At 47.8% G+C, this 27755-nt stretch overlaps 1 protein-coding gene across 4 annotated transcripts in view; it reads left to right on the top strand.

Moving 5' to 3' along the window:
- Itgal (integrin subunit alpha L) overlaps positions 1-27755 on the top strand; it is a 68115-nt gene that overhangs the window by 16685 nt on the left and 23675 nt on the right. For 3 of the 4 annotated variants that reach the window (XM_052763358.1, XM_052763359.1, XM_052763356.1), the window contains exons 3-13: positions 12779-12899; positions 13915-14014; positions 15675-15769; positions 15877-15944; positions 17228-17345; positions 17461-17591; positions 18277-18422; positions 22479-22611; positions 22730-22880; positions 24240-24313; positions 24407-24539. In XM_052763358.1, the coding sequence (XP_052619318.1) occupies positions 12845-12899; positions 13915-14014; positions 15675-15769; positions 15877-15944; positions 17228-17345; positions 17461-17591; positions 18277-18422; positions 22479-22611; positions 22730-22880; positions 24240-24313; positions 24407-24539 (1204 nt within the window). In that variant the 5' untranslated portion in view covers positions 12779-12844. Of the gene's footprint in view, positions 1-12393; positions 12900-13914; positions 14015-15674; positions 15770-15876; positions 15945-17227; positions 17346-17460; positions 17592-18276; positions 18423-22478; positions 22612-22729; positions 22881-24239; positions 24314-24406; positions 24540-27755 lie in introns of those variants that run through there. The other variant, XM_052763357.1, reaches the window with a different exon arrangement.

Genomic DNA, 27755 nt, shown 5'->3' with positions numbered 1-27755 from the left:
TGCATTATATAGTGGTTGACAATGATGTGGGTATAAACCCCACTTCTGCCCCTGCTTGGGCTGTCAGGACCAACAAGGCTCCCGAGTCCTTGTCCTGCAGCCCTGATCGATCAGTAACCTACTTATGTGGTGATTTAATAAAATGTTTGGAACCGTAAGTGTTGTCTCTCTCCTTCTTCACGGTGATTAACAGGCTAGGTGTAACATTATAAGGTGGTAGGTGGGGAGCGAGAGCCAGGACACCAGCTGACTGTATGTGCGTGATTCTTGTTTGTCCATGGGCTGTGGGTGATCAGGCCTGGTGGGAATGGAAGAAGGTAAGAAGGCCCCAGCTGGCTAGCCTGGCCAGAGTTTCTGGTCAGAGGTCTGGAGGCCCCAAGTGTGGCCAGAGACTCCCTGCCTGTCACACTTTGGCTTATGCAAGATTTCAGAGCCACAAACGAGAAAGGTTCAGTACACCAGCGTATGGACTAGAGTAGCCATTAGGCATGGCTGCCATTCAGTTGTTATTGCTGGTCTTTTATTTTTATTTTTTAGATTTACTTATTTTATTTGTGTGAATATTTTGCTGCATGTATGTATGCTAACTGTGTGTGGGTGCCTGATGCCCATGGAGGTCAGAAGAAGGCATCCAGTCTTCTCAAACTAGAATTATTGATGGTTGTGAACCATGATGTGGGTGCTAGGAACTGATGTGGGTCCTCTGTGAGAGCAGTAAGTGCTCTTAACCCCTGAGCCCCTTATTGCTAGTCTTTGTCGACCCCCTGGTCCAGTTCACAAGACACTGGCAACTCTTTCTCTATATGGACGCACTGTTTTCCCAGTTTAAAAAAAAAAAGGTTTATTTTGGTTTGGTTTCAATGGAAATACGGTTACATCACTTCCCCACCCCTCTCTCGGACCCCTCAGTTTGTCTGCCATGCAGTGCTGGGGTCCAGCCCAGGCCTTCAGCACACTGGGCCGGCTTCGCCAGCTCTCCTTTCGCTTTATCTCATCTGAAGATTTTGTGTTCATTCAGAGAAGATGCGCTCTCTTTTTTGGTAGGGCTGGGGATTGAACCTAGGGCCTCAGCAATGCTAGGCGAGTGGTTTACCACTGAGCTACAGCCTCACCCCTCCTCTCACTTTTAACTGGCCAGTCCTGTCTGTACTCTCCAGTTCATGTTCCAGAAGGAGTCAGCTCATTGGCTGACCTGTCACGGTCACACCTTATTGGGCAGAACCCTTCAAGGTCATCCACCTCAGGCCAGGTAATCCATGGTGATTGAGCCAAGCCACAGCTCCCCTGATGTTAGCTCAGCGCTGTGCCTTTGACAAAAAGCCCTCCCACCCCACCCTCTCTTTTCTTTCTTTCTCTTTTTTTTTTCATTTTCTTTCTTTTTAACTTAATTTAATTTAAAACATTTTTTTTTGAGACAGGGTTTCACTGTGTAGACCAGGCTGGCCTTGAACTCATAGAGATCCACTTGCCTCTGCCTCCTGAGTGCTAAGGTTAGTGTGTACCACTTCACCTGGCTTCTTCTTCCTTTTCATTATTGCATATTTATTTATCTATCTATCTATCTGTTTTTCTCTCTCCCCCTCTCTCTCCCCCCCCCCCCCGTGTGTGTGTGTGTGTGTGTGTGTGTGTGTGTGTGTGTGTGTGTGTACTCTCGAATGGAGGCCAGAGAACAACTACTAGGAGTCATCTCTCTTCTTCCACCATGTGGGTCTCTGGGATTAATCAGGTTTGATCAAAGGTGCCTTTACCTGCTGTGCTATCTTACTGGCCCTCTTTTCTTCTGCTTGTGCTGGAGATCAAACCCAGGGCCCTGGGGCTGGAGAGATGGCTCAGCGGTTAAGAGCACTGGCTGCTCTTCCAGAGGTCCTGAGTTCAACTCCCAGCAACCACATGGTGGCTCACAACCATCCACAATGAGATCTGGTGCCCTCTTCTGACCTGCAAGCATATATGTAGGCAGAACACTGTATATGTAATAAATAAATAAATAAATAAATACCCAGGTCACAATCAAGCATATATGTAGGCAGAACACTGTATAAGTAATAAATAAATAAATAAATAAATAAATCTTAAAAAAAGTACCCAGCCCGCACACATGCAAGGTGTATTAGTCAAGGCTCTCTAGAGGAAGAGAACTAATAGAATGAGTATATTCATTCATATATATTCATATGCATATATATGGGATTTTTTTTTTTTTTTTTTTTTTTTTTTTTTTGGTTTTTCGAGACAGGGTTTCTCTGTGTAGTTTTGCGCCTTTCCTGGAACTCACTTGGTAGTCCAGGCTGGCCTCGAACTCACAGAGATCCGCCTGGCTCTGCCTCCCGAGTGCTGGGATTAAAGGCGTACGCCACCACCGCCCGGCTATGGGATTTTTTTAGAATGGCTTACAGACTGTGGTCCAGCTAGTCCAACAATGGCTGTCTACCAACGGAAACTCCAAGAATCCAGTAATTGTTCAGTTCATAAGGCTGGATATCTCAGCTGGTCTTCAGTATAGGCCCAAAACTCAAAGAAGTAGACTCTAATACCAGTGAAGGAATGGACTTACTTGCCAGTGAGATCAAGGGCAAGCAGGTAAAGAACAAAACCTCCTTCTTCCATGTCCTTTATATAGGCTACCAACAGAAGGTGTGGTCCAGATTTAAGAGGGATCTCCCTACCTCAAAAGATCTGGATTTAGGGTGAGTCTTCCACTTCAAATAATTCAATGAAGAAAGATCCATCACAGGTGTACCCAGCTATTTGGGTTCAACTCCAGATGTAGTCAAGTTGACAACCAAGAACAGCCCTCACACAAGGCAGATGCTCCTCCACTGAGGTATAGTCCAAGCCTTTGCTTTGCTAGGTTTTTGATTCAGAACATCACCATGTGTCCATGCTGGCTTTGAACTCACAGCCCAAAGAGCTGGGATCACTGGTGGGTGGCACCATGCTACTGGAGCATTGTAGATCTGATCTGTGCTCTCTTTGACTGACAGATGACAAAGGCAAGAGGAACAATCCTGGAGGTGACAGATTTTGCAAACGTGTTGCCATTTCCTGATTACACCACTGACCTCTGTCTGAGCAGTGAGGTCACGCTGGAAGCTTCTCAGAGATGTCATGGCCTCGCCAGTATAAATCAGGAACGAAGAGTGTAGGCCTAGGATGGGTTTCTAGTCAGGGCTGTGCCCTGTCTGCAGAGCCCTGACCTGAACAACACCAGCCTGGGCACTCATCCCAGAGCGCCCTCAGCAGGCAGGGTTCTTCCCCCAAAGATCAGTGAGTGAGGACTACACAGAGAAAATCTGTCTCAAAAAGCCAACCCCCTCCCCCTGGAAAAAAAACAGATATTCTGTAAATCCAGATGTGTGTCAGTGGCCCATGTGGCACAGGTGGAGTCTAGAAGAGCACTCAGTATTGGTCTGTATCAAAAGAGTTTGCAGAGCCTGGAGAGGCGGCTCAGTGGTCAAGAGCACTGATGATTCCCAGCGCCCACATCCCAGCTCCCAACAGTCTGTAACTTACAGTTCCAGGGGATCCGACACTCTCACACAGACACACATGTAGGCGAAATACCAATCAAGGTACATAAAACAAAAACAAATAAATCAAAAGGAGTTTGCAGAAGTTCGTCTTGGTTACCATCTAAACTAACTTAAAAATGTTCCTCACCTAAATTTGTGATGCATTTTTAAACCTTTTGTTTTTTTCTAAGTCAGTTAACTGTACTTTTAGAGGAAAAGTATTTCGTATCTATTTCTGTAACGTCACCACAATAAAACTGTATCAAAAACAAACAATAACAACACAACAACAAAACAGTCACCCCACGAAACAAGCAAACAAAAGGCCAGGGCTAAGGGTTTGGCTAGCAAGGGCTTATGAGTTAGATCAGCAAGAGCAAGATCCTGGGCTCAAACTCGGGTACCATAAGAGAAAGGCGTGAACCCGACTTTCTCTTTCTCTTTCCTTGACAGAGTCTCATGGATTCCAAGCTAGCCTGGAACTTTTTTTTTTTTTGGTTTTTTTCGAGACAGGGTTTCTCTGTGTAGCTTTGCGCCTTTCCTGGTACTCGCTTTGGAGACCAGGCTGGCCTTGAACTCACAGAGATCCGCCTGCCTCTGCCTCCCGAGTGCTGGGATTAAAGGCGTGCGCCACCACCGCCCGGCCTAGCCTGGAACTTTTGATCTTCCTGACTCAGCCCCCAAATGTTGAGATTGCAGACATGTGCCACCATGTCCAGCTGTCAGAAGTTTGCAAAGCAGAAGAGAGCCACATTTAGACTTCTGAGGTTAAGATGGCAGTCCCTTTGAGGGAGAAGAGCCGTGGTTATGGCCATCGGTGCCGGGAGGATCCAAGAAAAGTCTGAACAGAAGGGATGGGGATGAGAAATAGTTCGAAGGACCTGATAACTGACTAGGAAGGGGTGTGTGTGTGTGTGTGTGTGTGTGTGTGTGTGTGTGTGTGTGTGTGTGTGTGTGTGTTTGTAACACAGAGAGAGAGACAGACAGACAGAGAGAGAGAGAGGAGACAGAGAGAGAGACAGACAGACAGACAGAGAGACTTGCTACCTCAGGACTTCCCCGATGTGGTCCCAGCCTGAGATCTTTGTGGCCAACTTCCTCAGGGGAATCACTTTCTTGGTTTGACCCCCTGACTTCCCGTAACTCTTGAGCCTCGCAGCTTCCTAAGCCTCATAGTTCTTAAATAGAAGGGAGAAAAACAACTGGGTTGTTTTTTGCTATGGTTCAAATACATGTCTCTCCACACACATATTGGAACTCAGACCCCAAGGTGTTAATAATAACTGAGAACTGGACTGGGTGTAGCTCAGTAGAACTTAAGGTGAGGCCCTGGGTCCAATTCCCAGAATCAAAGGTGTGTGTTACCGTGCCCAGCTGTCCTGTTTGCCCCTCCCCCTCCTTCCTGGTAGCTCCGAGGTCATGCTAGAAGTTCTGCCCTTATAGATGGTGTTAGTGTCGTGCTCTATAGACAGTCTTAAGGGTTAGCCTGTGCCATTCTCCTTTTAAGTCTTTAATTTGTGTGTGCAGAGTGTCTAGGATGGCCAGGGGGAGGCATCAGATCCCTTGGGGCTGAGAGCCACAGCTTGGGTAGCTCAGGCAAGAAAATCCCCCTGCTTCAGTCGTGACTATTGGATTTCGCTCTCACACTCAGCAGTGTGAAGGTTTCCTTCCGTGTTCCTGTCCCTTAACTCCTGCTGGACCTCTAACTTCCAGTTTCTCCTAGTTTTTGTTTTTGTTTTTTTGAGGCAGGGTTTCTCTGTATAGCTGTGGCTGTCCTGGAACTCACTCTATAAGCCAGACTAGCCTTGAACTCATAGAGATTCGCATACCTCTGCCTCCTGAGTGCTGGGATTAAAGGCGTGCACCACAACTGCTGGCCATTTCTCCCTTTTTGTGATGAGAACACTCATCCTGTTCTCCACTGAATTCTGGAAACTCATGACTTGCTCGATGTGACAGGTTCAAAACTGGAGGAAAAACCGATTCTCTTCGGCCTCAGGGTGAACCATACATTAAGTTCCACCTGAATCCAATTGAGATGACAATTTAGGAGCTGGGTATAGTGGCACGCATCTTTAATCCCAGCACTCAGGAGGCAGAGACAAGCAGATCTCTGAGTTTGAAGCCAGCCTGGTCTGCAGAAAGAGTTCCAGGTCAGCCAGAGCTACACAAGAAACCCTACCCTGTCTAAAGAATGAGGGAGGGAGGGAGGGAGGGAGGGAGGGAGGGAGGGAGGGAGGGAGAGAGGGAGAGAGAGAGAGAGAGAGAGAGAGAGAGAGAGAGAGAGAGAGAGAAGAGATTTAGGGCTCAGGTTATAAAGTTGATGTTGAGGTATTTTTTGAGGCCATCTTGGGATAGAACAAATATATTTTGCAAATGAGAAAGGCAGGTGTAATGGCCCCAGACCTTAGCACAACTGACTTCTATGAATCAGGCTCAGCATACAGACACTACTACCTGTCAAAACTAAAACAAAGGCCTAATCCATCAAAGTCCACAGTTCTGGGAAAGTCTCTAAATGTTCTAACCTTGCTTTTTGGCTTCTGTAGTTCTGCTTCTGGCTAACTGTTCTTGTTGACTGAAGTATGTCAACCCAGGACATGGTTTTTGTGCTTAAAAGCTCACCCTGAGAAAGGCTCGGTGCTTCTCTGGGATCCTGAACACCTGGTGCAGTTGCTGGTTGACTAATAAAGACATTCTATCGGCCTAAACCCACATCTGAGAAGTCTTCTCTGGTGACAACCCCACAATAGCATGCATATTGGGAGCCATGGGGTTTGAATATTGTGTTTCCCTCAGAATTTATGCTGAAATTTAGCCCCAAATGCAAAGATATATAGAGGTATGGTCTTCAGGAAACAGAAGGAAGACAGGGCCATTTTTGAGGAAAATGAAAACTCCCCAAGACACAAAGTATTTTGTTCTACAGTCCAAGCAGACTGCAGAAACTAGACTGATAAATTAATAAATGAATATGCTCACCAGATGTGATGGCTCACACCTGTAATCCCAGCATGTGGTGCTCTGTGGGAGGAAGATTACATTGAGTTTGAAGCTAGCCTGGGCTATAGAGCTAGACCCTGTTTCAAAACAAAAATAGAGAGATGTAAAAGCCTGCCCAAGTCTGATGACCTGAGCCTGATCTCCAGAACCCCCTAAAACATCTGACACAGTGGCCAGCATCTGGAGAGAATATGCCAGAAGCTGGCCAGCAGCATCTGGAGCAGAGATCCCTGCCTCAGTGAGGTGGAACGAAGGACAGACTCCCCAAAGTCATCCTCTGACCTTCACATACCTACTGTGGTGTGCTCATGCCTGTACACACACACACACACACACCAAAATGAAAACTAGGCCGGCCGGGCGGTGGTGGCACATGCCTTTAATCCAAGAGTTCCAGGTCAGCCAGGGCTACACAGTGAGGCTGTCTCAAAAACAAAAAGTTAAAATTAAAAACAAAAGAACGGTTACTTACTCTTTTGCTTGTTTGTGTCTCTCTGTCTCCCCCCACCCCACCCCATCTCTCCCCCTCCATCTCTCTCCTCTCTCTGTCTCTCTTTCCCTTTTCTCTTCCCCCCCTTTTCTCATTCTCTCTCCCTACTTCCTCCCTTTCTCAACTCTCCCTCCCCCATCTCTATTTCCCACCTCTCTCCCTTCCTCCTTCCTTTTTGAGAAGGCTAAGCAAATACCAGGACAGGCTCCTAATAACTCAGTTAAGAACTAAGCCTCAGTTCCTGCCTCTTGAAACTGCACAGTTTTTGAGGAAGACACGAACAAAGGGCTCTTAATCACCATGCCCCTGACTGCAAAGGACAAAGGGAACTGCTCGTACCAGGCCTGAACCAGCCCCCACAGTATCTCAAGGCAATAACCAAATAAGGACAGAGCCTGGGACTTGTCCCAAAATGGGAAAACTGTAGCCCTAGCTAACTCCTGCTAGCCTTAACCTATCAGGAACATACAAATATGATTGCCTCTCACGTAAGCCAGTCCTAGATAGACTGATCTCACTGCCTTTAGAATTCCTTTTCCTGTACATAAAAGAGCCTGCAAGCTTCTCTCAGGTCAATATTTTGCCTTTGTCTCCAATGTGCAGCCCCAGCAGGCTGGCACTTTTACTCTCAAGATAATAAACGCTCTTGTTGACTGCATACATGGATGGTGGTCTTTTGTGAGGCTTCTCTAGGACCCTAACACTATTCTCTCTCCCCCTCCCTTTCTCTCCTCACCTCTCCTCCTGTTCTCCCTTCCCTTCCCTCCTCAGGATCCACTCATGACACTTTCAAGTACTTCTTCCACTGACCTTCCTGCCCCCAGTCACCTCTGTATTCTTTTTCTTTAGACACTTTTTTGTGCAGTTGAGTTTTAAAATGTATATGCTTTTTGAAAGTTCAAAAGAGTATTTGGCTATAACATCTGCTTTCTCTACAGAAGATCAAAAAGACTAGATCACTCTGAATTATCTGATCTTAGCCTAACATTTTGTTATCTTTTTTCTTTTTTGTTTTTCGAGACAGGGTTTCTCTGTGGAGCTTTTGAGCTTATACTGGAACTCGCTCTGTAGACCAGGCTGGCCTCGAACTCACAGAGATCCACCTGCCTCTGCCTCCCGAGTGCTGGGATCAAAGGTGTGCGCAATCACCGCCCAGCTTACATTTTGTTTTCTTTTGAGATAAGATCTTACTATGTATCCCTGGTTGGCCTGGAAGTCACTCTGTACACCAGTCTGGTCTTTGAACTCATGGAGATCTGCCTGCCTCTGCCTTCTGAGTGATGGAAATAAAGGCATGCGTCACCATGCCTGGCCTTAACTGAACATTTTTTTAAAAAAGATTGAGATTTTCAGGCAGTGGTGTTGCATGCCTTTAACTCCAGCACTTGGGAGGAAGAGGCAGGGGGATCTCTGTGAGTTCCGAGAACAGCCAAGGCTACACAGAGAAACCCTATCTTGAAAAAAAAACCCTCAAAAAAGTTGAGCTCATTCCATCCCATAGCCAACCTGTCATGAAGCAGCTGCGGTGGGAGATTTGGGAAGATGGGTTAGAGAAGCCTCTGACCTCTGACCTTGCAGGCTGAGCAGACTGCTCAGCACAAACAGAATGAAAGTGTCTTTCCCAATTTCCAGTAAGTAAAGACAGTGCTCTAGTCTCTTATGTCTCTCTTCCTTCAGTGTGGGAATTGAACCCAGAGCCTTGTATGGACTTGTCAAGTGTACACCCCTGAACTGTGACCCCAGCTTCCTCTTCCTCTTTCCTCCTCTTTTTCTTTTGAGATAGGCTCTTCCTAAGTTACCAAGGTTCAAACTTGCCATCCTCCTGCTTCAGTCTCTCAAGTAGCTGGAATTATAGGTTTCTGTGACACGATGCCCTGCTTTTATGATTTAAAAAAATAGCCGGGCGGTGGTGGCGCACGCCTTTAATCCCAGCACTCGGGAGGCAGAGCCAGGCGGATCTCTGTGAGTTCGAGGCCAGCCTGGGCTACCAAGTGAGTCCCAGGAGAAGGCACAAAGCTACACAGAGAAACCCTGTCTCGAAAAACCAAAAAAAAAAAAAAAAAAAAAAAAAAAAAAAAAAAAAAAAAATAAATAGTAAAATTATGCATTCTTATTGTAAAAAATCAGATAACAAACAAATGTATAAAGCTTCTACAGAAGTAGTCACTGTTTAGAACTGGGTTGTAGAGGTGCTAGGGATGTAGCGCTGTGGCTTACCTAGGAGGTGTGAAGCCCCGGGTCTGTAAAGTAGGTACAGTGGCACATGGCGGTAACCCCAGCACACAGTGTTGGAAGCAGGAGGGTCCAGAGTCACCCTCCCCTGTCTAGGAGTTCAACACCAGTCTGTCTCAAAGGGAAAAAATTTTTGTATATCTGTTAGATTTTCGTTTATTAATTTATTTTGTTTTTTCAAGACTGGGTTTCTCTGTGTAGCTTTGGCTGTCCTGGAATTCGCTCTGTAGAACTGGCCGGCCTTGAACTCGGAGATCTGTTTGCCTCTGCTTCTCAAGTGCTGGGACTAAAGACATGTGCCACCACACCTGGCAAGTTTTTTATTTTTAATCTGTTTGCTATTTATTGTGTATGTAGTGGAGGGGATGCATGTGTGGGTCAGAGGATCACTTTTGGAGGAATTGGTTCTCAGTTTCTACTGTGTGGCTCCCGGGAACTGAACTCCAGTCATCGGGCTTGGCAGCAAGCCCTTAACACACTGAACCATTGCACGGGCCTCACTCATCCTTTAGATTTTCAAAATACACATTTACAAATATTCCTTTGTTTTGCCTTTGAGACAGGGTCGCGTGTACTCCTGGTTGGCCTTGAATTCACAAAGTGGTTGAGGGTGATCTTGAACTCTTTTTGTAAATTAAATTTTTAAAATTTATTTTACACACCAACCACAGTTCCCCTCTCTCCTCTGCCCCTGTCCCCTCCCCCACCTCCTTTCTCGCCCCCTCATCCACTCCCCAAGAAAGGGTAACTATTTTTTTCCCCTTTTTTGTAGGTTTTTTTAAGACAGGGTTTCTCGGTGTAATAAATAGCCCTATTTGTCCTGGAACTTGTTTTGTAGCCCAGGCTGGCCTCAAACTCAGAGTTCCGCCTGCTTCTGCCTCCTGGGTGCTGGAATTAAAGGCGTGCGCCACCACCACCGGGCTCCCTTCTAGGGTCTTTAGGCTTTACCCATACGTACACCTGTTTATACAAATACAGGTGTACTTTACAGGCTAGGATCCACGGGGGGGGGGGGGGGGGGGGGGGGGAGGGAGAGAGAGGATATTATGTTTGTCTTTATGAGTTTAGATCCTTCACTTAATGTTACATTTTCCAGATCCATTCATCTTCCCGCAAATTTCATGGCTTTATTTTTCTTTACATCTGAGTAAAATTCCAGTATGTATATACATTACATATTTATCATCCACGGTCAGTTGATGGGCATCTAAGCCCGTTCAGTTTCCCTGTTACTGTTGAGTACAAAAATACTAAGCCTGGGGCGGTGGTGGCGCGTGTCTTTAATCCCAGCACTCGGGAGGCAGAGGCAGGGGATCTCTGTGAGTTCGAGGCCAGCCTAGTCTACAGAATGAGCTCCAGGATAGCCAGGGCTACACAGAGAAACCCTGTCTTGAGAAAACAAAACTATATATATATATATATCTATATATATGTTCATAAAGTTGTACAGTCATCTCTAGTATCAAACCCAGAACGTTAAATGTTAATCACAGAGGTTAAACCCACCAGCAGTCACTCTCTCTTCGGCTCCTTCACAGCTGCTCTTCTTCCTCTCTCTCTAGGCTGGGACTGTAGTTCAGTGGTAGATAACTTAACCAGCAGCCTGAGGTGCTGCATATGAGTACCAACATCACACATACAAAATTTATACTTGTTCTGTACCCGTGACTCAGGAAATTCCACATGTGAGCCTTTGTGCCTGGCTGCTCTCACAGAGTCTGTCTTCAGGGTCTGCATCGTGGTATGCGTTAGCTCTCTCCCGCCCCCATACCCAAGCGTGAGGATTACAGGCTGCCATGTCTGGCTCTGCCCTTTCTTTAAGGACTAATATGGTTGAGCATCCCCTCAACTCCTTGTTGGCCATTCATATATCAGTTTTAAAGAAATGTCTGCCTGGGCTGGGGATGTAGCTAGTGGGAGAATGCTTGTTTAGCACACAGGGCCTGGAATCAATGCCCGCACCACAGAAAGAAATGTCTTCCCAAACCTTTTGCTCATTCATAAATAACATGAACTGAGGGGTGTAGCTCAGTAACAGAGCAAGTTGTGCATCAGGTTGATGATGCACGTATGAAGCCGTCAGTTTGATCCCTGCACTGCAAAAAAAAAAAAAAAAAAAAAAAAAAGAATGTCTTATTTTTAACTTTTAAAAGTATATTCATTTATAAAACCTTGATTTTCTAAATTATCACATGTGTGTGATGAGTGAGTACACACAGAGATCAGAGGACAACTTTGACCTTATGTGGGCTCTGGGGTGGAACTCAGTGGTCAGGTGAGCACCACAAGTCTCTTTATCCGCCCAGCCATCTCCCGGGCTCAGTAATTGAATTTGTTGTTGTTATTTTTTTTGGGTTTTGTTTTGTTTTGAGACAGGGTTTCTCTGTGTAGTCCTGCCTGTCGTGGAACTTGCTCTCTAGACCAGGCTAGCCCCGAACTAGCTGGGGCTGAAGACATGCCCCACATCACCCGGCAAGTAAACAGTAATTGATTTTTTTAAAAGGAAATTAATGGAGAAGCGCTCCAAAGCTGTCTTGTCGTCGAAGTGTCTTTGTGTCCCGAGTTCTTCATCTATTGTCCTGAGTTCTCCTGCATCATCATCTGTGCTACTGGCAAATGTTTCCTCCCATTCTAAGGATTTTATTTCATTTTTTAAGAAACAAAATTAGAGGCAGGCGGATCTTTGTGAGTTCGAGGCCAGCCTGGTCTACAGAGCGAGATCCAGGAAAGGTGCAAAGCTACACAGAGAAACTCTGTCTCGAAAAACCAAAAAAAAAAAAAAAAAAAAAAAAAAAAAAAGAAAAAGAAAAAGAAACAAAATTAGTTGGGGCTGGAGTGATGGCTCAGTGGTTAAGGGCACCAACTGCTCTACCAGAGGACCCAGGTTCAATTCCCAGCACCCCAGAAGGCAGCTCACAACTGTCTGTAACTCTAAGATCTGACACCCTCACACAGACATACATGCATACACCAATGCGCATAAAATCAAGATAAATAAATTGTTAAAAAAAAAAAGGAAAGAAACAAAATTAGCTCTGGAACATTCCATTCTGTACCTTGCTCCAAGCTATATCTCCCCATCTTCTTATCACCCACCTTCTTCCTCTGTGGTTCAGCAGCTTCGCTTAAGGGTTGTTTCCTGAGCAGACCTCTTATGTTTTGTGTTTTGTTTTGTTTTAGATTATAACATAATTACAGTACTTCTCCCCTCTCTTACCCCCATCCAACCCTCTCGTGTGCCCCTCCCCCTCTATCGCGCCTTGAAGTGTCTTCCGGGGACTGAGGCTGCCTAGCTGAAGGGGCCATCCTTTAACCGCCTTGCTGTCTGCTCTTGGATGATGTGAAAATGCAAGTAGGCACAGGAAGTGTATCTAACCTGCTTATACTTCCTCTCTGAACCGAGAGGTTTCACAACCCCGGCAGGAGCATACCCCTCCCTCCACCCCCACCCAGTGTCGCCAGCCTGGTGGCCCTGAGAAAGTCACACTGCAAGGGGCCCCATGCAAGAGGCACCACCATTTCCCTCTTCTACCCTGTCTAGGTTGCCAGAAAATCTCAAGAGCTCTCAGAGACCGAGGCTGGACCCACAGGTCTCTCCTTGACGCAGATGAGTTTCCGCATCACCGACCCCAGACTGTTGCTATTGGGACTCCAGCTGTTTGGTAGGAAATCCAGGAGGGATGGGGAAAGGGACGTCATCGGTGACAGGAGAAGCTAGAAGGCTTTGTAGAGCTGAAGAAAATGAGGAGCCACTCCAGGGGTCGGGTGGCACAAGCGATGTGGGCCCCAGGAACCTCAGAGATAAGTGGGAACCACATGAAGTCAGGGCGCCATAGCAAGGAGAGAAAAGACTGGGGGAGGAAGCTGTGGGGGAGGCGGAGCGGGGCTTCAAGGTTTTAGGTAGACAGTTGGTGGACCCAGGGTTGGGAGGAGAATTTGGGGTTGGGTTACTACTCCACCTCCACTGTATTAGCTCTCCTTGGAATTTTAGGCAAGTCTTTCCCTTTCAGACGCATCCCCACCGCCACCCCACCTTCCCTTGAATAAATGAGGGTACCCTCATGCCTGACATCCCAGGACACAGGGTTCTAAGTCTGACTGGAAGGAAAGTTGGGCCAGAGTCTGAGGATGACACTCTTGCTGGAAGGGGAGGGTGTTGAATTCTAAAGGTTCAGGAGATACCTGTGCCTGGTGGGTAGAGTTGAGGAGCTTGAGTGCAGCTCCCTGCTGGGCAGAAGATATGGAGATTCAATGAGGCTGATCCTTGGGGTTCTCAGGTGCTGGGCTGCAAGACCCCCCAGAAAAGAGCAGTGTGTAGACAGCTGTGGGGCCTCACGGCACCCTCTTTGGGTCCCTGCCTGGGAACTTGGTCATTCTCTGCTTGGGGGCCTCTTTCCCTGGCTTTCTCATGGGCCTCCGCCTTCTTACCCTTTCTTCTTTGCCAGTAGTTCCAAGGGGAAGTTGAATCCTCAGGGCCTGGGAGGAGTTGCCTGTGCTGTGGGAGACAGACTGTCATCTCTGTGTTCTCCAGTCCAGGCTCTTGGAGGGAAAGTCCTGGCACCAGTCCATCTCTGCTGGGGTGTTGGCAGCCTCTGGGTTCTGAGGAAGAGGCCCTGGGGCAGCACGTGGGATGTGGGGTCCAGACAGGAAGCAGCTGATTGAGTTTGCTTCCCCCAGTCAAGGCCTGGAGCTACAACCTGGACACGCGGCATGCGCAGAGCTTCTTGGCACACGCTGGAAGACACTTTGGGTACCGGGTCTTGCAGGTTGGAGATGGGTGAGTTGTTACCCTTTCAGCTGCCCTCCACCACCAGCAGAGTGTGCAGGGCCCCACGTCTGCCCAGGGTCAGAAAGCCAGGGGTGGGGTGGGGTGTCATCTCTCAGGAGCTGGCCTCACTTCTGCAAGTGTCTGCTAGATGGACTCTTTGAGACAGGGGAAGGCTCTCCAATACCACACAATGAGGGTGATGGGTAATGTGCTGCATGAATGTCTAGGGAACCTCTCCCCTCCCCTTCCTAATTTATAACCTAGTTGAGAACATAGTAGGCAAGCTTGGTCATTGATGGCTTTGGTGGTGTTGGTGGTATTTGAACACTAGATCTGTGTGTTAGGCAAGCTCGGTCATTGATGGCTTTGGTGGTGTTGGTGGTGTTTGAACACTAGATCTGTGTGTTAGGCAAGCTCGGTCATTGATGGCTTTGGTGGTGGTGGTGGTGTTTGAATACTAGATCTGTGTGTTAGGCAAGCTCGGTCATTGATGGCTTTGGTGGTGTTTGAACACAAGCTCTCCATTGAGCTGCACTGAGCTGCATCCTCTGTCTTCATTTCCTTGTTTGCTTTGGTTGGAGACAGGGTCTGTGGGTCAGTCGGCTTTGGATCAGTCGGCTTTCACACTTGCTGTAGCCGAGCATAGTCTTGAACTTCTGATGCCCTGGCCTCTACCTCTGGGGTGCCACTGGACCTGGTTTCTTTTTAATTTTATTTTGAGACAGGGTCTCATTAAATTCCCATGGCTAGCTTGGGACTTACTGTCCTCCTGCCTCTGTCTCTAAGTAGCGGAGATGCCAGGCCTGTGTCGTCACAACATAACTTTGGAGTTGATGACTAAGGGAATGAAGTCCTAAGGTGTCCATCTGACAGACCACTCTTCTAGACTGCAAATGGAAAGAAGTCTTAATGTTCTAGAATGATGCTATTTGGCTGTTTGGAGAGAGGACACGGAGGAACTCCCCTGAAGAGTAAGAGCTGAATGGCTTGGGCAGCAAGTTTCTTTTTAGCATATGATTATTATTGTTGGAGGTGTGTGTGTACATGAATACTGTACTGCACATGTGGAAGTCAGGACACCTGCTGGAGTCAGTTCTCTCCTCCTACCATTTGGGTCCCGGAGAGCCAATCAGGCTCAGGTTGTCAGGCTGGTTAAGCACCTTTACCCACGGAACTATCTCGACAGTCAGTCTTGCACCACTTTGAAGTACTTGTTAAGATACATAGCTGGTCGGTGCTGGCGCACACCTTTAATTCTGATACTCAGGAGGCAGAGACAAGCGGCTCTTTGTGAGTTCAAGGCCAGCCTGGTCTACAGAACTAGTTCTAGGACAGCCACGGCTACAAAAAGAAACCCCGTCTTGAAAAAAACAAAACAAAAGAGCCTGGTGTGGTGGTGTACAACTGTACTCTTAGCACGTGGGAGAGAGAGGAAAAGTTAGATCTCTGTGAGTTTAAGACTAGCCTGGTCTACATAGTAAGTTCTAGGCTAATCAGGGATACCTGTATAGTGAAACCCTGTCTCAAAGAGAAGAGAAAAAAAAAAAAAAGAAAGAAAGAAAGAAAAGAAAGGAAGGAAGGAAGAAGGAATGGGTAGGAAATAAGAAAAGAAGGACTGGGTAGGCAAAGGCCTAGGCAACTTCATCTCACAAGTGAGATTTTCCGCCAGGGTTGTCGTGGGAGCTCCCGGTGAGGGGAACAGCACAGGAAGTCTCTACCAGTGTCACCCCAGCAGTGGCTCCTGCCAGCAACTCAGCCTGCATGGTGAGTAAGGAGGAAGGAGAGGGGAAGTGGGTCCCGGGGAAACTGAGGCTGACCCCAACACACCTGGTGGCCAGAGTTCCTCCATATTGCTTTTCTGGTATGTACAGGTTCTAATTTTACCTCCAAATACTTGGGAATGACCTTAGTGACAGACGCCACCGATGGAAGCCTTTTGGTAAGAATTTTGTGTGATGGTATTAGGGTCTGGGGAGCTGAGCACTGGGAAAGGGAATCCAGATATGGGGGTTCAGACCTGTAATCCCAGCACAGGCACAGCTGAGACAGCCTGGGCTGCATAGTTACGAGCCAGCTTGCGCTACATAATGAGACCCTGTCTCCGAAAGGAAAAAGAAATAGATAAAAGACCTGATAAAATGTTAGCAGCACCAGAGATTCGGGTTCAACTGATGCCTTCTGAGAACTGACTAGGAGCCAGTGTTTTCCTGCCTTTCTCACATAGTCTGGGCTGGCCTCAAACTCACTACATAGCTGAGGTTGACCTTGAACTACTAGTCTTCCTGCCTCCAAATGAGCTACACAGCACATCTATATACAGGCTACTTACAATTATTTTTAATGTTCTAATAGTTGCAAATTTGTACAGTTAGTGGGTTATTGTTGTTATTGTTGTTTTAATTGATACAGGGTCCTGATATGTAGCCCAGGCTGGTCATCTCTTGCTTCGTCTTCCCCAATGCTGAGATTACAGGCATGTGCCTCCATGCGATGTTGTGTTTACTTGTAACTTGTTTACTTAACTACTATTGCAGGTCAGGCACTGTGTTAGATTCCACGGGGTAAGGCTGTACGATATAAAGATGTACAAAGGACAAAAGCCTTGTCTGTAAACTTCAGTCTGTAGTTATAAATGCAAAGAGCAGTACTGTCTATTCTGGAAGGGTGAGGTTTCGATTTGGTGCATGAAGGGTGTGTGGTTGGGAGGGGTAGTCCTGGAAATGTAGGACACTGTGATGAACTAAGGAGGTTAGATGTCATTCCACAGGTGGTGGTGAGCATCCACTGTTACAGAATTCTGGCACTGGGGATGTGGAGACCCTTAGAGGCAGAAATGCTTTGCTTTGAAAACCATTTGGGCTGGGCATAGTGGCACATACCTTGAATCCCAGCACTCAGGATGTACAGGCAGGTGGATCTTGTGAGTTCGAGGCCAGCCTGGTCTACAGAGTGAGTTCCAGGACAGCCAGGGTTACACAGAGAGACCTTGTCTTAGAAAGAAAAAAATGAGAGAGAGAGAGAGAGAGAGAGAGAGAGAGAGAGAGAGAGAGAGAGAAAGGAAAGAAGGAAGGAAGGAAGGAAGAAAAAGGAAGAAAGAAAGGAAAGCAAGCGGTTTGGAAGTGAGGGAGGGGACAGGATTCCGAAGACTTTTATTCTCTGGTGACAGTGCTTGAAAGACCCATAACACAAGGAGGCCTTAACTTTCCCCTTTGCTGCCTTCAGGCCTGTGATCCGGGACTGTCTCGGACATGTGATCAGAACACCTACCTCAGTGGCCAGTGTTTCCTCTTTCCCCAGAGTCTGGGGGGACCTGTGTTACAAGGGTATCCTGCTTATCAGGGTAAGGAATTGGAGATCTTGTGGGTAAAAATACCTCTGAGGAGCTGGCTTCCACAGGAGCCAGCACAGCAGGCCAAACGTGGTCAGTCAGGCCTGTTTGCATGTGGTCTCTGCAGAGTGCATGAAGGGCAAGGTGGACCTGGTATTTCTGTTTGATGGCTCGGGGAGCTTGCATAAACATGAATTTGAAAAAATCTTGGACTTCATGAAGGATGTGATGAGGAAACTCAGCAACACTTCCTACCAGGTACATCCACACATCGGGATCCTTAGTTGCATACCCAAGACGCCAATAGAGGAAAAAGTATTGTGAGGTGTGTGTCCAGAACGCATGGGCACGTTTGTGCCTAGACCACTGGCAGCACCAAGTCAAAAGCGAGTCAAAAGCGGCCCAGTTCTCAGTGGCAGGTTTTTGTGCTTGTCTTTCCTCTCCACTTTCTCTGTAGACAGGCTTCTCTTTAGATTTCCTGGCCTGTAGCAAACTCCTAAATTTGCATGATAAAGTTCCAAAAGAGCCACTTCCTCTCAACTGATTCCTCCTGCAAAGTCCCAGTTCTAAAGAGATTCTGTCCGGGGCAGAGTTAACTCTGTCTAGTTAAGTGGCTTCACAGACATGGTTACTGGGAGCCATCCCTGCCGGTCAGTTAGGTGGGCCCAGAGACCAGGAGCCTAGCACTCATCTCTAGGTAAGAAAGCAGAGGTTTCTTTAGTTTTGTTTCTACATCTGTTTATATTTATGTTCATTTTCCAGAGTGATTTGGGGCAGGGGTGTGGAGTTGGGTTCCTCAAGGTCTGCATAAGAGGCGGAGACTGGGGTTGGGTGGCGAGTGCAAGGCCCTGGGTTCCCAGCGGGGAGGAAAGCAGGCTGGAGCCGGACAGCGCGGCGGCGGCGGGACCGGTAACCCCATACCATGTCTTCCTCTCTGCCCCAGTTTGCTGCTGTTCAGTTTTCCACGTCGTACCGTACAGAATTTACGTTCTTGGATTATGTTCAACAGAAGGACCCCGATGTTCTGCTAAGCAGTGTTAAACACATGCGCTTACTGACCAACACCTTTGGCGCCATCAACTATGTGGTGTAAGTTCCCTTTGGAGGAGAGACGTGTTCCTGTCTATTCACCAGCTCTTCCAGCAGCTCTTCCAGCAGCGTGATGCAGGAAGTCAGCGGGCAGGTGCAGAGTGGCAGTTTATTGTATCAATTCAGGTGGAGAGCAGCATGTGGTTAACTCATACCCCCCCCCCCCTTTTTTTTTTTTTTTTTTTGGTTTTTTGAGACAGGGTTTCTCTGTGTAGCTTTGGAGCTTTTCCTGGATCTCACTCTGTAGGCAAGGCTGGCCTCGAACTCACAGAGATCCGCAGCCGGGCATAGGGAGCCTCCTTGTAATCCTAGCTGCTCAGGAGACTGAAGCAGGATGATCACTTGAGCCCAGGAGTTCAAACAATATAGTGAGACCCCCATCTCTAAAATCTAAAATAGCAGCCAGGTGTGGTGGTGTGCACCTTTAATGCCAGTACCCAAGAGACAGGGGCAGGAGGATCTCTGTGAGTTTGAAATCAGCCTTGTCTACATAGGAAGTTCCAGGACAACCAGGGCTCTGTAGAGAGTCCCTGTCTCAAAAAAAAAAAAAAAAAAAAAAATCAAACAAACAAAAGGTAAAACAGGCTGGGGAGATGGCTCAGCGGTTAAAGGTGGTAGCTATATGCGTTTGGTGACGTGAGTTCAGATGCCTAGACTCCCTGCGAAGATCTGAGGTAATGGCAAGATGGCAAAAGACAGAGGAACCTCCTAGAGGTGGCTGGGCCCGCTAACCTGAAGACATGGGGCAGCGGCAAACAGGAAAAAGGCCTGTGCCAAACAAGACGGGAGCTGAGGACCCCCACCAAGGCTGTCATCTGACCACACGTGTGCACCGTCATGTGCACATCCTCACACGTGAACACATCCACACGTCATCCACACAGATACACACATAAACGTTTTTAAAAACTAAAGCAAAAGCTTGCCTTGAAAACGTTACAGTGGCCAGCAGGGTGTGGGAGCTCAGACTAGACTGAGGGCCAGAGGGTCGACACCCCCATTTCCTTCCATGATCCCCCAGGACACACACTCAGACTGTGTGACTAGAAGGAAAGGTCCCTACCACCTCACTTTCCTTTTTTTCATTTTCTCTTCTCTGCCACACATGTGTAAGTTGAACATAAAGTAAACAGCACGCCCTGTGCCTTTGAAGACGCTCTGGGTGCTGCTCTGTGTCTTTCTTCTGGGGCTGAGTTGGTCTGTGTGGCCTTTTCGTTTTCCCTGCAGAGGCTGTGGTGGGGACAAGGTTGAGCCACTTGGGCTTGAAAGTCAGCAATCTCTGTCCCTCGATTGAGACGAGCGAACCCCAATTCCAGTTTCCAGGGGAGAAAATGTAATTAGTTGACCTGATTTGTGTGTTCAAGGTCCGTCCGCTCAGCTGTGGCCTGGGTCTACTTGATAGTGTGGTCAAATGATACAAACACAGACGCTGGAGTCTCCCCACTGTGGGAAGGGGTCTTTATTTGAGACAGAGTCTTGCTATGTAGTCTTGACTAGCTTGGTACTTACTATGCAGCCCAGGCTTGCCTCAAACTTCTGGCAATCCTCCTGCCTCAGCCTGCCTCGTGCTGGGATGACAGGCCTACCCACCTTGTCCATCTTTGGAAGGGGTTTTGTTAGGGGACGAGGTCCCCACATGGTAACAGGACACTCTAAAAGGTGTCAATTATTAGAGGACAAAAAAAGTGGCCATGGAAATGTGTGTCATAAGCACTTTGACCTCTAACTGTCCTGGGCAGAGTCCTGTGACGAGTCAGGACCTGGCCAGCTTTTTCTGCACAAGACCAGAGAATAAATCCTGTAGTGTTCTGTCTGTAGGTGGCATCTGTTGTGTATTCTTCATAGTTTGACTTTATACTCCTTCAAGATTTAAAAAAAAAAGTTGTTCTTAGCTAGTAAACTGAGGACAGGCTGGACTTGGCCAGTGGAGGGCTGTTTGTCAAGTTCTAGGTCCTGGGCATCCATATTCCTAGTGAGTGAAACTTCTGCCCTCTTGGTGCTTAACATTTCAGTAAGAGAGAAACGTGATAAATGAGATAAGTAAGCGAGTTTCATAGCGCAGCAGATGAACGTGCTATACAGAGAAGTAAGGAAATAACTGCATCGGAAGGTCGGAGAGGGAGCCGGCAGAGAACGATGACTTGAAACAGACTTTCTTCAGATAGCCCCAGGCTGGCCTCAAACTCACTGCGCAGACAAGGCTGGCTTTGAACTCCTGGTCTTCCTGCCTCACTCTTTCAAGTGCTGGGATTACAGGCATGTGCCACTACGCTCAGCTAGAGAGGGGTCCTGTTGATAAGACTTCCTGGATGTGAGGACCTGAGCCATGCAGGCCCAGAGGAAGCTTTTCATTGGCATCTTTTGTGTGTGCCACGGGATTGGAACCCAGGGCCTCCGTGTAGACGAGCACGCTACCATTAAGTTCCCACCCTTGCTCAGGTTTGGAAGCTTTAGTCTGTGACCATCTAGGCTCTACTGCTTTAGGCCAGAGCAGCACTCATAACAGGAGGGATGGCAGAAAGAACCTGCTCACCGGATGACTCGGACGTCAAGGAGAAAGAGGAAGGAGTCAGGGTCCTGCCGTCCCCTTCAATGACTTCGAGACCTCTCACTAAGTTCCACTTCCTAAAAGTTCCTCCAGCTGCCAAGAGTGCCACTCAGGAGACCAAGCCGTGGGGAGGACACTTAAGAGCCAACTTCAGCAAATCTGGCATGTTCAAGAAGAACCAGATGTGGTGGCACATGCCTCTAATGTCAGCACTCAGGGGGCAGAGGCAGAAGGATTGCTGCAAGTTCCAAGAAAGTCTGAACTACATAGGGAGTTCCAGGTCAGCCTGGGCTACATCGGGAGTTTAGTCGGCTAGACCTTACGTAGTGAAACTGTCTCAAAAAGACAGCTCAGTGGATCAGAACATGTACTGCTTTGGAGAGCACCCAAATTTATTTCTCAGCATCCACACTGGGCACCTGGAACTCCAGCTCCAGGAGATCTAATGCCTTCTTTTGGCCTCTTCAGGCACCTGCACTCATGTGCACACCCCTCCCCCCACACACACATGTGACTACACATAATTAAACTAAAATCTTGAGGAAAGAAAAGGGAACCAGGCCTTCTCTGTGGCTGGAGAGAATAAAGAAGAGGGACATGGCAGAAGATGTGGTCAGATCGTGGCTGTGGGAGTTCAGATGAGTGAGGACTGAATCTGTAGTGAGGTCTTGGCTTCCCCAGAATAAGTCATAAGAAGTTTTGAGCAGAGAAGCAATGGTCTGGTTTATCTTCATTTGTGTTTTGCTTTGTTTTGGGAGATATGGTCTCACTCGTATAGCCCAGGCTGGCTCCTAACTCACAATCCTCCTGCCTTAACCTCCCAAGTCCTGGGATCAAAGGCATATACCATGGCACCCAAAACTGATTTATATTCTTAAAAAGACTCTTGGGTTGAGTGTTGTGGCACATGAGGTGGAGGCAGGTGGATTTCAGGGAGTTCGAGGCCAGTCTAGTCTACATAATGAGTTCCAGACCAGCCAGGGCAACATAGTAGTGAGACCCTGTCTCAAATATAGATAAATAAAAAAGAAAGAGAACCATTTCTCTGCTGTAGCAGAGCTGAAGGCAGCCGGGTGTGGTGGGAAGGAAGAAATGACTGATGGATTGCTTGCCTGGAAAAAGTGACTCCACATCTCTCTGGCCATGGAGTCCTTTTCCGCACTGGAATTTCATATAGACAAACACCTATAGCTGACTACATTGTGGTTGTCACGTAATCAGAATGGAGAGTAGGCAAATCCCAGAGTCACTGTTCCTCAGACTTCCCCATTGCTCCATGTGAACTCTGGGACATACCGCTGGGCTACCCAGAATAGAGTGAAGCCCACCAATCCAGAGGGAGATGGTGGCCAAAGGGTGGGCTAGGGGGGTAGGAGAACACTTGAAGGCTTAGAAAACTTGCTTGGTAGATTAGAGAAAGGCTTTCTCGTGATTGGCCGGGCAGTGGGGGAGGGAGGCCTTGGGCTCTGCTTTGAGAGGAATCTCACATTCCCCTTTCTTGGACACAGGACAAACGTGTTCAAAGAAGAGTCTGGTGCCCGGCCAGATGCTACCAAGGTGCTTATCATCATCACAGATGGAGAGGCTACTGACAGTGGAAATGTCGACGCAGCCCAAGACATCACCCGCTACATCATCGGGGTATGATCCCTCTTCCTCTCAGCTCCAGGCTCCTTCCTCAGTGTGCCAAGGTCTTCTGCTGATGAAAAACTGGTCAGAGATTTGGGGGTGTTCCAGCTCTTGCTCTCCTCCCTCACAGATTGGAAAGCATTTTAAGACTCCAAAAGGACAGGAGAGTCTTCACATATTTGCCTCAAAACCCACAAAGGAATTTGTCAAGATTTTGGACAAATTTGAGAAGCTCAAGGGTCTATTTGATGAGTTGCAGAGGAGGATTTACACAATTGAGGGTGAGTCCCAGCCCTGGCAGCAGGTGGAGAGGAGAGGTTGGGTAGACGGCTCACCTCACTGTCACTGATTGTGGGCCCCACATGACATAAGATGGGCAACCCGGCAGAAGCCAGGAGAGGAGCCCACAGGCGCTCTTTCCTGACCTGGAATAAGAGGAGCTTTTGGATGAAGACTTCAGACGGAGGACTGAAAACGGAGACTTTTCTCCAGGCAGCTGAGTGTGCTTGTAGGAATCAGGATCCACAGGGCAGTCCCCTGTGCTGGGACGCGGCCTCAGTGCCCAACTCAGTGGAAGACGCACTGTGGTGCTAGGGTGGGCCCAGGTAGACTTGGTCAAGGATCCTTGCTGCCTCTTGCTTGCTGTGCGACCTCAGACAGATCTCTTCTTCTCTGTTCACTTTGTTCTTTTCTGTTACATGAGAACAATAAGGTCGGGGTGGTGCATGTCTTTAGTCTCAGCACTCAGGAAACAAAGGCAGGAGGATCTCTGTGAGTTCAAAACCAGCTCGATCTATATAGTGAGTTCCAGGACAGACAGGACTACATAGAGAGACCCTGTCACAAATAAACAAACAAACAAATTAATTAATTAATTAAAGAAGAAGACAATACTAGTTATTTATGGATGTAAAACTCAGCTGTTATATTAGTTCCTTGTGGCCTCTGTATCAAAGTATCAAAGGCTAGTTGGCTTAAAACTGTGGTGGTATTTGCTCCATTTCCTCCTTTGGGCTGTGTAGCCCAAGGTCACGGGTGGAGCAAATACCACTACATTATACAACCTTGTCTTGGTTACTTTTCTGTTGCTATGATACAGTGATGGCCTAGGTATCCCACAACTGTAGAACTCTTTTGAAAAACATGTAGTATTCTATTTAATCTTTGAGAATTTCATACATAAATTTTTTTATATAAATATATACAATTTTATTTTAGCCCTGGGTGTCTGGAAACTCACTGGGTAGATTATTAGGCTGGCTTCAAACTCACAGAGATCTGCCTGCCTCTGCCTCCCGGGTAGTGGAACCACTCCTGACTCAATATACAGTCTATTTCAATCACTCCCCCACTCTCATCCTCTAGCTCCTTCCAGACCCACCCCTCACCATGCCTTCTCTCAATTTCTAGAGAGAAACAAAACCCGCAAAAAACTAATACACTGAGTCCAAATAGTGCTGCCTCTGTGCACATAGGTATGGGGCCAAATCCACTGTGTGGTCAGACCCTTGAAAAACCATGATTGGTAACGCTCAAGTTTATGCTTCCTGCCTGTCCCAAGGTCAATGTTGTGCCTCCTGCTCACTGTTCCCACGGATGTCCCCCTTCTCATTGTTCCTTGGGTCTACTTTGTCCCACAGGCACAAGCAGACAAGACATGACATCCTTTGACATGGAGCTCTCCTCCAGTGGAATCAGCGCAGACCTCAGCAAGGTGCCGAACGACGAGATGAGGGTGCTGAGGGGGTGCTGTCGGCTCAGCCGGCACAGGATGATGCTCACCCTGTTCCTCTCCTTTTCCGAGCAGGGCCATGCAGTTGTGGGAGCAGCTGGAGCCAAGGACTGGGCTGGGGGCTTTCTGGACCTGAAGGAAGACTTGCAGGATGCCACATTTGTTGGGAATGAACCACTAACCTCAGATATGAAAGAAGGCTATCTGGGTGAGCTTGCTGTTTTGCTCTGGTTGGAGAGGTTGGAGAATCGCTCACACTAGCTTTCAAAGTGACGGTGGAAACTGACTTACCTCTTGGTTTCTTTCTTTCCTTTTCGAGGGAGAGGAAGATTTGAGGCAGAGTCTGACCTAGTCCAAGATGGCCTGGAACTCACCGAAAGCCTGTTATTTTAGCTTCCCAAATGCTAGATGACAGGTGTGGACATTGTTTTTTGGAGACAAGCTGTTCTGTACTCTAGGATAGATTGTATGTGAATGCCACAGGGCATGTGTGGAGGTCAGAGGGCAACCTGCAAGAGTTAGTTCTTCTTGCTGCCATGTGTGTCCCAGCGATCAAACTCAGAGAGATCATCAGCTTTGGTGGTAACAGCCATCACCTGCTGAGGCACCTCACCAGCCCGGTTTTACTTAATTTCAAGAGTTCTTTTCAGCTAGGCACGATGATGGCGCAGGCCTGTAATCTCAGCGCTTTGAGAGGCCGAGGCAAGAAGACTGAGAGTTCAGAGGTCATCATGGCCCAGAGAGATTCTGTCTCAGAAAGAAGGTGGGGGTTGGGGGGAGCTGGGGAGATTAACAGTGCTTGCTGCTCATGCTGAGGACCAGAGTTCAGTTCCTAGCATCTCCATTGGGCAGCTCACACCACCTGTAACTCCAGCTCCAGGGACTCTGATACCCTCTTCTGGCCTCCCAGGGCACTCTCTCTTCATTCTCTCTCTCTCTGTCTCTCTGTCTCTCTGTCTCTCTCTCTCTCTCAAATACATAAAATAAATAAAAAAAAACTATGCTAAGCTACTGGGCAGTGGTGGAGCACGTCTTCAATCTCAGCACTTGGGGGGCGGAGGCAGGCAGATCTCTGAGTTCAAGGCCAGCCTGGTCTACAGAGTGAGTTCCAGGACAGCCGGGACTGCACAGAGAAACCCTGTCTCGAACCCCTCCCCCTCAAAAAAGAAATCATGCTAAGCACAGAGAAGAAATGTATCTTTCCGGTCACATTTGCCAGGGTGCTTTCTGCTCATGCCCTGCTGAGATCTCACTCTGCATAGCTCCAGGCTGCTGGTCCGGCTGAGGAGCTCTTCCCAGGCTGCCCCGGGGCCTCCCCCTGATGCTCTTCAGTTGACTCCGTACAGTAGGCCTTTCCTCTCTCTTGCTGTCCTTCCGATGTCAGCTCTCATTAGCGGAATGAGACATACTTAGGTCTCAGGTCTTATCTGATTCTCAGAACCACCTCCATGCAGCTGGTGCTGTTCCCTTTTTATTTTATTTTATTATTTTATTTTTAGATTGTAAACAGACTGAGAGGCTGGAGTGATTTTCACCAGGTCACACAGCTCGGAAGTCATGGCCCTGGGATTTAAGCCACATCTCTGATTCCCAGGGCGTTCTTCAGGCTTGCTTCACACACTGAACAGGAGGAGAGTCAGCCTCTCTGCCCTCCCTTCCTGTGCTTTTCTTGTTGTCAGTTGTTCTGCAGAAAGAACCGGGCAGACTCTTGAGCTGTTTACTTCTGGTTTGGGGGGATGACAGAGTTTCCCACCTGGAACTCACTCTGTAGCCCAGGCTGGCCTCAAACTCAAAGATACACCTGCCTCTGCCTCCCAAGTGCTGGGGTTAAAGTGCCCGGCTCCATACTTACCTTTATTTATTTATTGTGGCAACACCCAGAGCAGTAGCTGGGGTCACGTGTCTTCTTCCTGCCAAGCCTTATCAAGATTTGATCTTGACTGGCAGTGGCTTCGAGGTCCTCGCAGCCTGTTTAATCTGGTCTTGTCCACGGTGACCAGGGGAGCTGGGTGACGGTGTTTCTCCTGGGGTGTTCTTCTACCTCCAGAGCCACAGCGGTTTGGGCCACCAGGAAGTGGGTGACGTGTGGTCATCTTTGGGTGGCTGTGGATGTCATTCAGCATTGCTGTGGCTTCAGCTTTGGGAGGATGGGGGTTCCTTTTCACTTTTGCTGATGTCTTGGTGAAAAGATTTTTGATATTGAGACATTTTGTGATATATATATATATATATATATATATATATATATATATATATATATATATATATATTTTTTTTTTTTTTTTTTCCCGGAGCTGAGGACCAAACCCAGGCCTTGTGCTTGCTAGGCAAGTGCTCTGCCACTGAGGGTTGTCCCAAACCCCGAGACATATATATTTTTATTTTATGAGTATAGTTTTGTCTGCATGTCTGTCTGTATACCATGTGCATGCAGTGCCCTTGAAGGCCAGAAGAGGGAGTCATATGCCCTGGAACCGTGAGCCACCATAGGTACTGGGTCTGTGGGTCCTCTGAAAAAAAAGCAGCCAGTGTTCTTAACTGCCGAACCAGCTATCCCTCCTCAAAGAGGGTTTTGAGGTAACACGTTTAAGCATGGACGTTTCTCACACGTCCTTCCCTCCCCTGTCTTCTGATGTGAGGAGCTGGGCTGATGTGGAACTTGCAGATTCCCTGTACGCTTGAGTACAAGTGTGCATCAGCTCTTTGTTTTCAACACGCCCATCAACTCTGCCAGGGGTTCTCTGCGTAGCCTTGGCTGTTGAGAACTTGCTTTGTAGCCCAGGCAGGCCTCGAACTCAGAGATCCACCTGCCTCTAGCTCCCAAGTGCTGGGACTACAGGTGTGCGCCACCACGCCCAGCTCTTTGCCTCCTCCTGAGGAGATTGTGTGAGTTACTTACCTTGTTGCTCTGACAACATCCCTGTTGGCACATAGGGAAGGAGGGGTTATTTTTGGCTCACAGCTTAGGAAGGGACACAGTACACCGGCGGGGAGGGCACGGTGCCAGGAGTTTGAGGTCACAATTCATCTGTAGTTAAAAAAAAAAAAATTACTGTTTTTCCTTCAGTCCTGGAACGCAGCATGAGATGGTACCGCCCACATCAGGGTGGGTTTTCCCTCCTTGGTTAAACCTTGTCGGAAGGGTGGGAGAAATGGCTCATTTATTTAGAGCACTTGTCAGAGCCTGCCGACAGTCAGCTGGGTAGCCGGGTGGAGGCGTGTGGATTGCAGAGACAATGAAGAAGACAGAAAAGAGTCGAGAGGTCTGCCGGTCAATGCTGGAGAGCCCCGAGTTTATTTCACAGCCAGCTGATATACAGTCTGGAAGGACAGAGGTAGAACAATGCACAGCGCAGGCATTCAGCCACTGTCTATCCTGCCTTGCGTCAAGGAGCAGGCAGTTTCTTTTTCTATCTCAGTATAC

This window comes from Peromyscus californicus, unplaced genomic scaffold, assembly GCF_007827085.1.
Source record: "Peromyscus californicus insignis strain IS unplaced genomic scaffold, ASM782708v3 Scaffold_4__1_contigs__length_199733344, whole genome shotgun sequence".
NCBI classification, from domain to species: Eukaryota; Metazoa; Chordata; class Mammalia; order Rodentia; family Cricetidae; genus Peromyscus; species Peromyscus californicus.
Note: the sequence above shows the minus strand (reverse complement) of the source record. Positions and strands in the feature narration are given on the sequence as shown.